The 14,808-nt window shown below is 40.5% G+C and overlaps 1 protein-coding gene across 2 annotated transcripts; it reads right to left on the reverse strand.

Annotated features, from left to right (window-relative positions):
* Positions 1-742: 742 nt before the first annotated feature.
* On the reverse strand, positions 743-2,817 carry TCEAL4 (transcription elongation factor A like 4). 2 transcript variants are annotated; one of them, XM_019431773.2, is made up of 3 exons: positions 2,689-2,817; positions 1,992-2,061; positions 743-1,650 (listed from the first exon to the last, which is right to left on the reverse strand). In XM_019431773.2, the coding sequence occupies exon 3, from the start codon at positions 1,621-1,623 to the stop codon at positions 910-912; it is 714 nt and encodes a 237-aa protein (XP_019287318.1). In that variant the 5' UTR covers positions 1,624-1,650; positions 1,992-2,061; positions 2,689-2,817; the 3' UTR covers positions 743-909. The 2 variants fall into 2 exon arrangements, with proteins under 2 accessions (XP_019287318.1, XP_053747307.1); XM_053891332.1 differs by lacking the exon at positions 1,992-2,061 and having other exon boundaries at positions 2,689-2,713.
* Between the last annotated feature and the right edge of the window lie 11,991 nt (positions 2,818-14,808).

Raw genomic sequence — 14,808 nt, forward strand, 5'->3', positions numbered from 1 at the left:
AAAGAAGAATTCTCCACCTTTCTGTTGAGACAGTGTTGCCTTAGTCCATCATGGTCTCCAGCCCACTAGTAGCAATGGGGGCTTCAGAAGGGTACAGAGCCCCTCAGAAGGGGCACAGTGCCCAAGAGACATGGCATTACCCAGAGGAGAGTGGCCCCCACCTTTTACTTGTCTGAACTTATTCCTGGACGCAAGTGAGACCTCCCTCATCCCTTTCCCAAACATCTGACAGAATTTTCATTCTGCTACTGCAGGGCAAACGGTAGGAGTCAGCCCCACACAGTTCACACACTCATTACTTCATCTGATCTTCTCCACAGCCTTAGAAGGCAAGTTTTACCCCACTTGACAGATGACAAGACTGTCTTTTACAGCAATGGATCTGTAGTAACAGCCAGGTTGAGTATTCCAACTTCCAGTGCCAAATGTAATAGGAGTTTTACAAAACATTTTACATCCTGACCATGAATTTTAGGTGTCTCCACTGCATTCATAAGCTACCTCAACAGTGATTTTGGTTGCTGGGTATACATTGTTTTCCTACTTTTTATATTTCATTGTTTTCATGATGAAAGTAACCTGTGTTTTTTAGGAGAAAATATACAAAGGATAAAAAAAAAAAACAAAACAGAAAACAAAATCACCCACAGATAACCAGGACACAGCTTTCAGAGCTTTCTCTGTACACAGATCACTAGGTAAATACCTTTGTAGTTTTACAAAAATGGACTGATGGCATATATATGGTTCATCAAACTTTTTCTTTTTAATTTTACAATGTGCCATAAACATTTTTCCATGCAATGGGCAAAAATCTACTACTGAAACATCGAGGACTAATAGTGATCGCTAAAGCAAGTATTAGCGTAAGGTTAAAGCACATGGCCTGACAAATGCCTGCCAGGGGCACTACACAAAAGGAATGTCTTCAAAGCCCCTTTGTGGGGCCCTGCAGCCACCCCTGAGTTCCCTTGGGCCCCTCGGGTGGAAGGGGTCCTGTAAACTTTTTTGCATCCACATAAACCCCCCCAATTTCTGCCTAGTTTTCTTCACCTCATCCTCCACCCTGGCCATCTCATCAAATTCTCTTATCATCTCCTCATTGCTCAAATGCATATCATGTATGGCCTCCTTATATTCCTTGAGGCACTGAGCCAGCCCCTTGTTGGTTTTTCTTTTGGCCTTCCTGGGTACATCATCCCCAGCTGGGCGCTTTCCTGCAGCCCTTGGTTCACTGGCTGGTTTTTCTTCTTTTGGCTTTTCCTCACTCTCTGATTTTTCTTCTTTTGGCTTTCCCTCGCTCACTGGTTTTCCTTCTTTTGGCTCTCCCTCGCTCACTGGCTTTTCCTCGCTCACTGGCTGTCCCTCGCTCTCTGGCTTTCCCTTGCTCTCTGGCTTTCCCTCACTCTCTGGCTTTCCATTTTTTGGCTTTGTCATACTCTCTGGCTTTTCCTTATCCTTTAGTATTTCCTCATCTTCTGTCTTTCTCTCGTTTTCTAACTTTTCCTTGTCTTCCAAAGTACAAGCTACTTCTGGCTTTCCCACATCCTGTGGCTGTTCTTTACATTCCATCTCTCCTTGGTTCTCAGACATTCCTTCATTTTCATTGCAGAGTTTTTCCATGTTGAGATTTCCCCTCCTTTTCCTGTCCTGGGGTGGGGAGGAAGAGGAGACAAAGAGGAGACAAGGGAGACTGAGGGCTTGGGGGTGGAATGCACATCAGAATACTACTGGCACGCTCCCCTTGTCAGGGTTCCCTGACCTGGCCCGGCCCCTAAGTGTGCTTTCTGCCCACCCTCTCCCCTCACACACGTGAGCCAGACTATTTCTCTGGCAGGCCCTGCCATTTTCTCTATGTTTGCTCAGCACTGCAGAGTGTGTATAAATGTGTTAGGAGGTGGGAAGTGGCGCCCCATATTCTGCTGGTGCTGTACCCTCCATACTACCCACCCCTCTAGGTCCCTATACACAGACCCCCTTCCTTTACTGACCTGCAGGGATTCTGAATAGATTCCTCCTCCTTTTCTAGCCTTGCAAAGTGCTGAGAAAAGACACGCAGACCTGCAGACAGACAGGAGACAGGGCCTGCGCCATTTGGTGGATGCTTAGGGACTCGAGTCCCTTTCCTGAATCCCGGCCCTCCTCATCCGACGTTTCCCTCCCCCACCTCCTCCGCCCCCCCCCCACCCGTACTCCAGCCGCCATTTCTTTTCTCGCCTTGGGCACCAGACCAGGACGTTTTCCAAACTAATTTTGGATCTCTGTGTCCTTGTTCCGGGGAGACAATTCGCCTCCCCACCCTCGAGGTTAACTTTTTTTCTCTACACATGGACTGGTAGAAGGGGTTTATTTCCACTGTCTCACTGCGGGGGGGGGGGGGGGGGGGGCAGCTCACCAGCTCCGATTCCAAAATGGACGGAGGGCAACGAGAAGGAGGTGCAGAGAAACGGGACACGGGTACTAGGGGTGTCCACTGTCCCCACCCTCTGCCAATTGGCCGTTAGCTCCCCCTTGGCCATTTTCCCACCGCCATCTCTAACTACACTCTCTGGCCAGCTTCCCTCGACCTGGGCCCCATCTCCACTCTTTTTCCTCTGGGTGTTCCTGCCTCGGCCCCCCCCCCCCACCCCGCCCCACTCCCGCTCATTCCAGGGTTCCGCAGGCAGCGACGAAGGGCCTCACACTGACCTGAAAGAACCTGCAGCAACAATTAGGAGCTCACAGATCGCTCCGGACCCGACCGCAGGGGAAGAGGGCGGGCTCCAGTTCTGGTGCCCACATCTGCGCCGGGGCGGTCATGTGAGCATCACGTCACCCGAGCTCGTCCCCGCCCACCATCCGCGTCTGCCAGTCAACCGCACCATCTCTCTGGACAGCGTGCCCTCTCATCTCTCTGCGTCGGGCGGGGGAAGGCTTTTGTCCTTTTTAACTCCTAGAGGCGGTCGAAGGAGTTTTAATAAAAACCACAGAGGCTTTTAAAAAATGGATTGGACAGTTCGGGGAAGGAGTCTTGATCATGTTGCTCTTAATTTCCTTTGATAGAATGTAGAGCCAACCAATGAAATCCTATCAATGTGAACTTTAATGTCTTCCATAGAATACTGCACTTTAGGAAAAGTTACGAAAAATATTCCCCTCAAAATGAAATTGTCCCTTTTCCTAACGTGCGCGCAAACATATTTTTTTTTTTAGCATCTCACAAAAAAGGTGAATACAGTATGAGATATTTTGAGAGACCACATTGCATTCACATTAACTTTATGACAGTACATTGTTATAATTGTTCTATTTTATTATTAGTTAATGTTATTCTCTTACACTGCTTAATTTAGAAATTGAACTTTACCATAGGTATGTATGTATAGGAAAGAACATAGAATATATATAGGATTCCATACTATCTGTGGTTTCAGGCATCCACTGGGGGTCTTGGAACGTAATACACTTCAGATAAGGGAGACTACTGTAGCTGCATTCCATTTTATTTTATTGACATTTGTATCTATTTTTAACCTTTTTTTTTTTGGTTAATTTATTCTTTTTTAAAATTTACATCCAAGTTAGTTAACATATAGTGCAATAATGATTTTAGGAATAGAATCCAGTGGTTCATAACCTACATATAACACCCAGTGCTCATCCCAAGTGTCCTCCTTAAAGCCCCTTGCCCAATTAGCCCACCTCCCTACCCAAAACCCCTCCAGAAATTCTGTTTTTTCTCTGTATTTAAGAGTCTCTTATGGTTTTTCCCCCTCCATGTTTTTATATTATTTTTGCTTCCCTTCCCTTATGTTCATCTGTTTTGTATCTTAAATTCCATATATGAGTGAAGTCATATGATATTTGTCTTTCTCTGACTAATTTCACTTACATAATACACTCTAGTTCTATCTACCTTGTTACAAATGCAAGATTTCATTCTTTTTGATCACTGAATAGTATTCCATCATGCCTCTTATGTATCCATTCATCAATCGATGGACATTTGGACTCTTTCTATACTTTGGCTATTGTTGATAGCATGGCTGTAAACATTGGGGTGCATGTGCCCATTCAAGATAACACTCCTCTATTCTTTGGGTAAATACCTAGTGGTGCAATTGATGGGTTGTAGGGTATTTCTATTTTTAATTTTTTGACGAACCTCAATACTGTTCACCAAAGTGGCTGCACCAGTTTGCATTTCCACCAGTAATGCAAAAGGGTTCCTCTTTCTCCACATTCTAGCCAACATCTGTTGTTGCCTGAGTTGTTAATTTTAGCCATTCTAACTGGTGTGAGGTAGTATCTCATTGTGGTTTTGATTTGTATTTCCCTGATGATAAGTGAAAACATAAATTTTCTAATTAATTATTTAAATCTAAAAATAAAACTATCTTAGAAACAGAATAAAAGAACAATTATTTTTTTATAAGTGAGAAACTAAATATTCAACGGACAATGACCTGACCATACATGACAATAGAACTGGGACCCTCAACCTTACAGCAAGCAGCCCAGGAAGCCAAACCACAACTTCCAAAGCAATCTTCAGGATTTGATCAATGACTGCCAGCCTCCCTATTTTTTGCCCCCCCATTCAAATATGCTCCCCAAACCAATCAGATAAGATGCCCTGCTTTTCATTAGCCTGCTTCCAGCTTCCCCATGCCAACAATCTCCAATCAGAGAATACCTAAAGTCTTCCCTTTTGTTCACTGTAATGTTTTTCCACTCCTTAGAGACTTTTAGTTTCTGCCAAACACAAGTAATGGTGGCTGACTCACTTGTTATAACAAGCTCTGAGTAAGTAACCTCTATTTCCATTTAAGCTTTTTGTGTGTAAGGCCTTTAAAAATATAATAACAGTGGTGTCTGGGTGGCTCAGTTGGTTAAGCGTCTGATTCTTGATTTTGGCTCAGGTCATGATCTCATGGCTCCTGGGATCTAGCCCCATGTCAGGCTGACAGTGAAAAGCCTGCTTGGGATTCTCTCTCTCCCTCTCTCTGTGCCCATTCCCCCTCAAAATAAATAAATAAACTTAAAAAAATAAAAAAATATAATAACAAAGACATAAACAATTAAGGAAAACATTGATAGATTTGACCACATGAAAATGTGCAATAATTTCGTGAGGGCTTGGGGACACACGCACTCTTCCCTGCCCTTGTTGAGTGTAATGGTAAAAAGTGTTCTGAGGAGCAATTTGGTAAATTGTTTAAAAATAAAAATGTTTGGGGCACCTGGGTGGCTCAGTCAGTTGAGGGTCCGAATTTGGCTTAGATCATAATCTTGAAGTTCATGGGTTTGAGCTCCACATCGGGCTCTGTGCTGACAGCTCAGGGCCTGGAGCCTGCTTCAGATTCTATGTCTCTGTCTGTGCCCCTTCTCCTCTTGTGCCCTGTCTCTCTCAAAAGTATATAAACATTAACAAAAATTTAAAAATAAAAATGTTTGAAGGGAGCTTGGGTGGCTCAGTTGGTTAAGAGCCCAACTTTGGCTCACGTCATGATCTGGCTCATGAGTTCGAGCTCCCCCACCCTCCTTCGGGCTTTGTGCTGACAGCTCAGAACCTGGAGCCTGCTTCTGATTCTATATCTCTGTCTCTCTCTGCCCCTCCCCCACTCGTGCTCTGTCTCTCCCTCTCTCAAAAATACACATTAAAAAAATTTAAAAAAATAAAAATGATATTTTGGCTCAGTAATTCCACTGCTAATATTTACCCATAGAGATAATTAATAAAGTGCAAAAATATAATCTTATGTTTTAAAAATGCTTTATACTTTAAAAATTCCCATAAAAACTGTTTATTATGCATTTATTCTTTGCTGGAACTGGGGCTACAATATTAATTATGTAGGCCTTGTTTATAATGTAAAAAATGGAATATCACAATTGTCCATCAGTACAGATTTAGTTACATAATCTTCTTAGTACATTTGTTTTCTTTGGTTATCTTTGGATGTTTGGTTTAGAAAAATAATTAAAATGTTGGGTTCTCAATATACAGTAAAAATAATTAACTATTTAAAATCCCCAATTGCTATGGGTGGTGAGGCACAAAGGATAACCACAAGATGTGGTATTGCCCTCTAGAGAATTCCACCTATGTGCCAGGCACTGTGTTAGCTACTTCATTTTATCTGGTGTGGATTTCATTTATACCTGACAAAGGAACTCACACTTCAAGGAAGCAGAATGATTTATAAAACTACAAGCTTAACTTAGTGTGGTACTGCAATAAGCATAGCAGGAGGAATAAAACACAGAAAGCCCACTAACATACCCAAGTGTAAAAGCTTTTAGTATGTGATAAGAATCCATTTCTGGTCAGTGGTGAAAAATAGGTTATTATGTAAATTACATTTGTATAATTGGATAAATAGTTAAAAAATGAAGATCCTCATTTTCTGACATACAATCAAGTTCTTATAAGCAAGTGTCATGAAATAAAAGGCATCCAGATTGTAAGGAAAGAAATAAAACTTCCTTTATTTGCATATGACATGATTTGCATATAGAAAATTCCAAGAAATCCACTAAAGAACTATGAGAAATAACAAATGAGTTCAGATCAATATATAAAAATCCATTGTATTTCTATGTGCTAGCAGTGAACAATTTGAAATGGAAAGTAAGAAAACTTTTCCATTTAAAATGGCATCAAAAATGCAAGAAAAAACAATTGACAAAATTCAGCATCCTTTCTTAATAAAAACCCTCGAGAAAGTCGGGATAGAATGGATATACTTAAACATCATAAAAGCCATTTATGAAAAGCCCACAGTTAATATCATCCTCAATGGGGAAAATCTGAGAGCTTTCCCCCATGAGATCAGGAACACGACAGAGATGTCCACTCTCATCGCTGTTGTTTAACATAGAGTTGGAAGTGCTAGCATCAGCAATCAGACAACAAAAGGAAATCAAAGGCATCAAAATTGGCATTGATGATGTCAAGCTTTCACTTTTTGCAGATGACATGATACTCTACATGGAAAACCCGACAGACTCCACCAAAAGTCTGCTAGAACTGATACGTGAATTCAGCAAAGTTGCAGGATACAAAATCAATGTACAGAAATCAGTTGCATTCTTATACACTAATAATGAAGCAACAAAAAGACAAATAAAGAAACGGGTCCCATTCACAATTGCACTAAGAAGCATAAAATACCTAGGAATAAACCTAACCAAAAATGGCAAAGATCTGTATGCTGAAAACTATAGAAAGCTTATGAAGGAAATTGAAGAAGACACAAAGAAATGGGAAAACATTCCGTGCTCATGGATTGGAAGAATACATATTGTTAAAATGTCAATACTACCCAAAGCTATCTACACATTCAATGCAATCTCAATCAAAATTGCACCAGCATTCTTCCCCAAGCTAGAACAAGCAATCCTAAAATTTGTACGGAATCACAAAAGGCCCCGAATAACCAAAGTAATTTTGAAGAAGAAGACCAAAGCAGGAGGCACAACAATCCCAGACTTTAGCCTCAACTACAAAGCTGTGATCATCAAGACAGCATGGTATTGGCACAAAAACAGACACAGAGACCAATGGAAGAGAATAGAAAACCCAGAATTAGACCCACAAAAGTATGGCCAACTCATCTTTGACAGAGCAGGAAAGAATATCCCATGAAAAAAAGACAGTCTCTTTAACAAATGGTGCTGGGAGAACTGGACAGCAGCATGCAGAAAGATGAAACTAGACCACTTTCTTACACCATTCACAAAAATAAACTCAAAATGGATAAAGGGCCTGAATGTAAGACAGGAAACCATCAAAACCCTAGAGGAGAAAGCAGGAAAAAACCTCTCTGATCTCAGCCGCAGCAATTTCTTACTTGACCCATCCCCAAAGGCAAGGGAATTAAAAGCAAAAATGAACTATTGGGACCTCATGAAGATAAAAAGCTTCTGCACAGCAAAGGAAACAACCAACAAAACTAAAAGGCAACCAACGGAATGGGAAAAGATATTTGCAAATGACATATCAGACAAAGTATCCAAACTCTATAAAGAGCTCACCAAACTCCACACCCGAAAAACAAATAATCCAGTGAAGAAATGGGCAGAAGACATGAACAGACACTTCTTTAAAGAAGACATCCAGATGGCCAGCAGGCACATAAAAAGATGCTCAACATACCTCTCAGAAGGGAAATACAAATAAAAACCACACTGAGATACCAGCTCACGCCAGTCAGAGTGGCCAAAATGAACAAATCAGGAGACTATAGATGCTGGCGAGGATGTGGTGAAACGGGAAACCTCTTGTACTGTTAGTGGGAATGCAAACTGATGCAGCCACTCTGGAAAACAGTGTGGAGGTTCCTCAAAAAATTAAAAATAGATCTACCCTATGACCCAGCAATAGCAATGGATTTACCCAAGGGATACAGGAGTGCTGATGCATAGGGGCACTTGCACCCCAATGTTTATAGCAGCCCTTTCAACAATAGCCAAATTATGGAAAGAGCCTTAATATCCATCAACTGATGAATGGATAAAGAAATTGTGGTTTATATACACAATGGAATACTACGGGGTAATGAGAAAGAATGAAATATGGCCTTTTGTAGCAACGTGGATGGAACTGGAGAATGTTATGCTAAGTGAAATAAGTCATACAGAAAAAGACAGATACCATATGTTTTCACACTTATGTGGATCCTGAGAAACTTAACAGAAGACCATGGGGGAGGGGGAGGAAAAAAAAGAGGTTAGAGAGGGAGGGAGCCAAAACATAAGAGACTCTTATAAACTGAGAGCAAACTGAATGTTGATGGGGCGTGGGAGGGAGGGGAGGGTGGGTGATGGGTATTGAGGAGGGCACCTGTTGGGATGAGCACTGGGTTGTATGGAAACCAATTTGACAATAAATTTCATATTAAAAAAATAAAGTTACTCAATGCAAAAAATGAAATAAAATAGCATCAAAAAGAATAAAATACTTAGAAATAAATTTATTAAAAAAGTCTAAGACATGTACAGTGTAAGGTATAAAATACCATTGAAAGAAATTAAAGAATGCTTAAATAAATGTAAAGACATCTTGTATTCATAGATTGGAAGACCTAATATTGTTATGATGGGTAACACTTCTCAAACTGATCTACAGATTCAACACAATCTGTCAAAATCTCAGCTGCCTTGTTTGCAGAAATTTACAAGCTGATCTCAAAATGTATATGGAAATGCAAACAACCCAGAATAGACAAAACAGTCTTGAAAAAGAAGGACAAAGTTGGAGGCCTCACACTTCCAGATTTCAAAACTTACTGTAAAGCTATAGGAATCAAGACCATGTGGTACTAGCATAAGGACATATAAACCAATGAAATAGAATTTAGAGTCCAGACATAAACACTCACATTTAGTCAATGGATTGTCATCCAGAGGCCAAAGAAAAATCAATGGTGAAAGAAAGTTCTTTTCAACAAGTGATGCTGAGACAACTAGATATCCACATGCAGAAATGAATTTGGACCTCCACCTCACACTATATACAAAACTTAGTTTAAAAATATATCAAAGTCATAGGGGCACCTGGCTGTCTCAGTTAGCAGAGCATGCAATTCTTGATCTCAGGATTGTGAGTTCAAGTGTCATTTTGGGCGTACAGCTTACTTTAAATTTTTTTTTTAACGTTTATTCATTTTTGAGACAGAGGGAAACAGAGCATGAACGGGGGAAGGTCAGAGAGAGGGAGACACAGACTCTGAAATAGGCTCCAGGCTCTGAGGTGTCAGCACAGAGCCCGACATGGTGCTCGAACTCATGGACTGCAAGATCATGACCTGAGCCGAAGTCGGCCGCCCAACCAACTGAGCCACCCAGGCACCCCCAGCTTACTTAAAAAAAAAAAAAATAATAAAATAAAAATAAATCAAAGTCCAAAATGTAAAAGCTAAAACTATTAAGTTCATAGAAGAAAATATAGATGTAAGTCATGACCTTGGCTTAGGCAATGGTTTCTTAGATATGACACCAAAATAATATAGATAAATAAGTGTAGATAAATAGATAATAGGTATAGATAAATAGATAAGTAATATGGATAAATATGACTCTATCAATATGTAAAACTTTTTTTGGGCACCTGGGTGGCTCAGTCGGTTGTGTCCGACTTCAGCTCAGGTCATAATCTCACAGTTCGTGAGCTTGAGCACCGTGTCAGGGTCTGTACTGATAGCTCAGAGCCTGGAGCCTGCTTCAGATTCTGTGTCTCCTCCTCCCTCTATGCCCTTTCCGGCTCACGCTGTCTCTGTCTCTCAAAAATAAACAAACATAAAAAAAAAATGTAAAACTTTTGTGATTCGAGTGACAACATCAAGAAATTGAAAAGACAACTCACAGAATGGAAGACAATTATTGAAAGTAATATAACTGATAAGGGACTTATATCTAGAATATATAAAGACCAGTTGCAACTCAATAAAAAAAAACAAACTAGATAACCCAATTTTACTTTGGGGGTTTTGAGGGTTTTTAAAATTGAAATATATTTGGGGTGATTGGGTGGCTCAAAAGTTATGAAAATATTAAGGTTTCTTGATACGCATAAGCTAAAAGTTAACTATGTTCTTGATTATAAAAATTTCAGAAAAACATAAACATAAACATATATAATGTAGAAAATAGATCTGTATGCTGAATATTATTCATTTTTTCTATGCTTATTTCATATGCACAGTTTCTATTTTTAATGAAATTATACCATATATATTATTCTGCTACTTGATTCTTCCACTTAAAAGTATATTCCCAAGCACATAACCATGTCATGGTTGTACCATGATTTACTTATCCAGAATATTATATTGATGAATATTTGAGTTATTTTCAGATTTGTGCTTTTAAATAGTGGTGCAGAGGTCTTTCCTATACAGGCCTCTTTGAACACACCTGATAGTGGTTCTGGGTATATACTTGTGGGTCCATTTGAGGTGTCATCAGATAGGCACAATCTGTTACATATGACCAAATTGCTCTGTAAATTGATGTAAAGTTACAATCCAACAAATTGTGTATGAGAGTCCCCATTGCTCTGCATAGTCCATCTAAAGAGGAGGTGGAATGCCTGGTCTGAAACACAGGGCTTTGAATCAAGCACATGGGGATTATGATAGCATCATCTCTTTATCTTAGTACTTGTGTGACCCTGGCACATGTATTTAACCTGTCTGAGCCTCACTCTTATAATCTGTAGAAGGATATCCTGATACCAAACAGAATTATCTAGAATGTATAGAATAGACTGACAGCAAATGTTTGTTTCCTGCTAATTCCATCTTTTCCCCTCTTAAGAGAGATTTCATTTTTCTCAAGATCATCACTATGTCTTAGAGAGCATTTGAGCATGTTAAAAGAAGAAGGAAAACAAACACACTCAGGTACATTAAGTAACAGATTTAGGGTAATTTCTGTGCTAAAGAATGCTATAGAATCCCTATGAAGCCAGCATTACCTTGGTTCCAAAACCAGGAAAAGACCCCACAGAAAAGGAGAATTACAGGTCAATATCATTCAACAGTACATTAAAAGAATTATTCACCATGATCAATTGGGATTTATTCCTGGGGTGCAGGGCTGGTTCAATATTCGCAAATCAATCAATGTGATAGACCACATTAAAAAAAAGAAAGCTTGAGAACCATATGATCCTTTCAATAGATGCAGAAAAAGCTTTTGACAAAATACAGCATCCTTTTTTAAATGTTTATTTATTTATTTTGAGAGAAAGAGCACCAGCATAGAAGTGGCAGACAGAGAGAGAAAGACTCCCTTCTGCACTGTCCGCATGGAGCCTGACATGAGGCTTGAACTCACGAACGCCATGAAATTATGACCTGAGGCTAATTCAAGAAGTGGACGCTTCACTGAGTAAGCCACCCAGGCACCCCTACAGCATTCTTTCTTGATAAAACCTCTTAAGAAAGTAGGGATAGAAAGAACATACCTCAACATCATAAAAGCCATACATGAAAGGCCCACAGCTAATATTATTTTCAATGGGTAAAAACTGACAGCTTTACCCCTAAAATCAGGAACACAACAGGTATGTCTACTCTCACCATTACTATATAACATAGTAACGTTATAGATTGGAAGACCTAATATTGTTATGGCTCAACAATCCTAGCCTCAACAATCATACAACAAAAAGAAATAAAAGGCATCCAAATTGGCAAAGAAGTCAAACTTTCACTCTTTGTAGATGACATGATAGTCTACATGGAAAACCTGAAAGACACCACAAAAAACTGCTAGAACTGATATGTGAATTCAGCAGAGTCCAGGATATAAAATCAATGTACGGAAATTGGTTGCATTTCTATACACAAATAATGAAGCAGCAGAAAGAGAAATCGAGGAATCAATCTGATTTAGAATTGCACCAAAGCCCATAAGACACCTAGGAATAAACCTAACCAAAAGGGTAAAAGATCTGTATGCTGAAAACTATAGAAAAGTTATGAAAGAAATTGAAGAAGACACAAAGAAATAGAAAACCATTCCATGCTCATGGATTGGAAGAACAAATATTGTTAAAATGTTTATACTAATCAAAGCAATCTACACATTTAATGAAATCCTTATAAAAATTATACCATCATTCTTCACAGAGCTAGAATAAACAATCTTAAAACTTGTATAGAACCTGAAAAGACTCCAAACAGACAAAATAATGTTGAAAACAAAAAGCAAAGCTGGAGGCATCACAATTCCAAACTTGAAGCTGTATTACAAAGCTGTAATCGTCAAGACAGTATGGTACTGGTACAAAAACAGACACATAGATCAATGGAACAGAACAGAAAACCCAGAAATGGACCCACAAATATATGGCCAAGTAATCTTTAACAAAGCATTTAAGAGTATCCAGTGGAAAAAAGAGAGTCCCTTTAGCAAATGGTGATGGAAGAACTGGACAGCAACATGCAGAAGAGTGAACCTGGACCACTTTCTTACACCATACACAAAAATAAATTCAAAATGGATAAAAGACATAAATGTGAGACACAGAACCATCAAAATTCTAGAGGAGAAAACAGGCAACAACTTCTTTGACTTAGGCCACAGTAACTTCTTACATGACATGTCTCTGGAGGCAAGTGAAACAAAAGTAAAAATGAACTATTGAGACCTCATCAAGATAAAATTCTTCTGCACAGTGAAGGAAACAATGAAGAAAACTAAAAGGCAACTGACGGAATGGGAAAAGATATTTGCAATGACATATCAGATAGAGGATTAGCATCCAAAATCTATAAAGGACTTAACAAAATTCAACACCCAAAAACCAAATAATCCTGTGAAGAAATGGGCAGAAGACCTGAACAGACACTTTTCCAAAGAAGATATCCAGATGGCTAACAGACACATGAAAAGATGTTCAACATCCCTCATCATCAGGGAAATACAAATCAAAACCACAATGAGATATGACCTCACTCCTTTCAGAATGGCTAAAATTAACAATTCAGGAAGCAACAGATGTTTATGAGGATGCGGAGAAAGGGGAACCCTTTTGCATTGTTGGTGGAAATGCAAACTGGTGCAGCCACTCTGGTGAAAAGTATGGAGGTTCCTCAAAAAATTAAAAATAGAACTTCTCTATGACCCAGCAATTACATTACTAGGTATTTATCCAAAGGAAACAAAAATTCTGATTCTAAAGGGCGCATGCACCCCAATGTTTATAGCAGCATTATCAACAATAGCCAAATTATGGAAAGAGCCCAAATGCCCATTGACTGATGAATGGATAAAGAAGAGGTGGTATAATATATACAATGGAATACTACTCAATAATCAAAAACAATGAAATCGACTGGGGATAGAAGATGGTGGAGTAGGAGGACCTTGGACTCACCTCATCTTGTAGATCACTTAGATTCCACCCACATCTGCCTAAATAACTCAGAAAACCTCCAGAAGACTAGCAGAATGGACTCTCCGGAGCCAAGCATAGACAAGAGGCCCATGGAAGAAGGTAGGAAGGGCGGAGAGGTGGTGCATGGTACATGGACTGGTGGGAGGGAGCTGGGGTGGTGGAGGGGCAGCCTGCCCAGCAAGGCAGAGCCCCCGAAGTCTGGCTTGCAAAAGTGGAGGGGCCAGACTCAGTGAGTTCTGACAGCCAGGGAGACTTAACATCTGGAATGTTAAAAGTCAACAGCTCGGGGCACCTGAGTGGCTCAGTTGGTTGAGTGTCTGACTTTGGCTCAGGTCATGATCTCACGGCTTGTGAGTTCGAGCTCTGCATCGGGCTCTGTGCTGGCATCTAGGAGCCTGGAGCCTGCTTTGGGTTCTGTGTCTCCCTCTCTCTCTGCTCCTCCCCTGCAGGTGCCCTGTCTCTCTCTCTGTCTCAAAAATAAATAAACATTTAAAAATTTTTTTTTAAAAGTCAACAGCTCTGATCTCAGGGAGTGGGGAAGGTGAGAGGACACCGGGAGGGAGGGTTGTTGAGCCCGGGAAGACAGAGGTTAGCTCAGTGGGGGAACAAAGGCACTGGCAAGCACCATCTCCCTCTCCCATTCCCCAGCCAAAATTCCAAAGGGAACCAGTTCCCACCAGCGAACTTGCTTGCACCATGCAAACACCCAACACTGTGCTTCTGTGGATCCATCCCTCTGCCAGGTCTGCTGCCCTCCAGTGCTGCAGGGCCCCTCCCACAGGGGACCACTGCCAGCAAAGCGAGCTAAGCCTGCCCCTCCCATCACTGTGTACCTTGTAGATCCACCTTGGCTAATATGCCAGATTCCATCGAAGAAGCACCACCATAAGTAGCCCAGAAAGGGGCCATACCACTCC

This window comes from Panthera pardus, unplaced genomic scaffold, assembly GCF_024362965.1.
Source record: "Panthera pardus isolate Hobbes unplaced genomic scaffold, ASM2436296v1 HiC_scaffold_27, whole genome shotgun sequence".
NCBI lineage: Eukaryota > Metazoa > Chordata > Mammalia > Carnivora > Felidae > Panthera > Panthera pardus.

What these genes read in the sequence shown, in the direction of transcription:
- TCEAL4 (XM_019431773.2), bottom strand. Translation starts at nt 1,623, where the DNA reads ATGGAAAAACTCTGCAATGAAAATGAAGGAATGTCTGAGAACCAAGGA.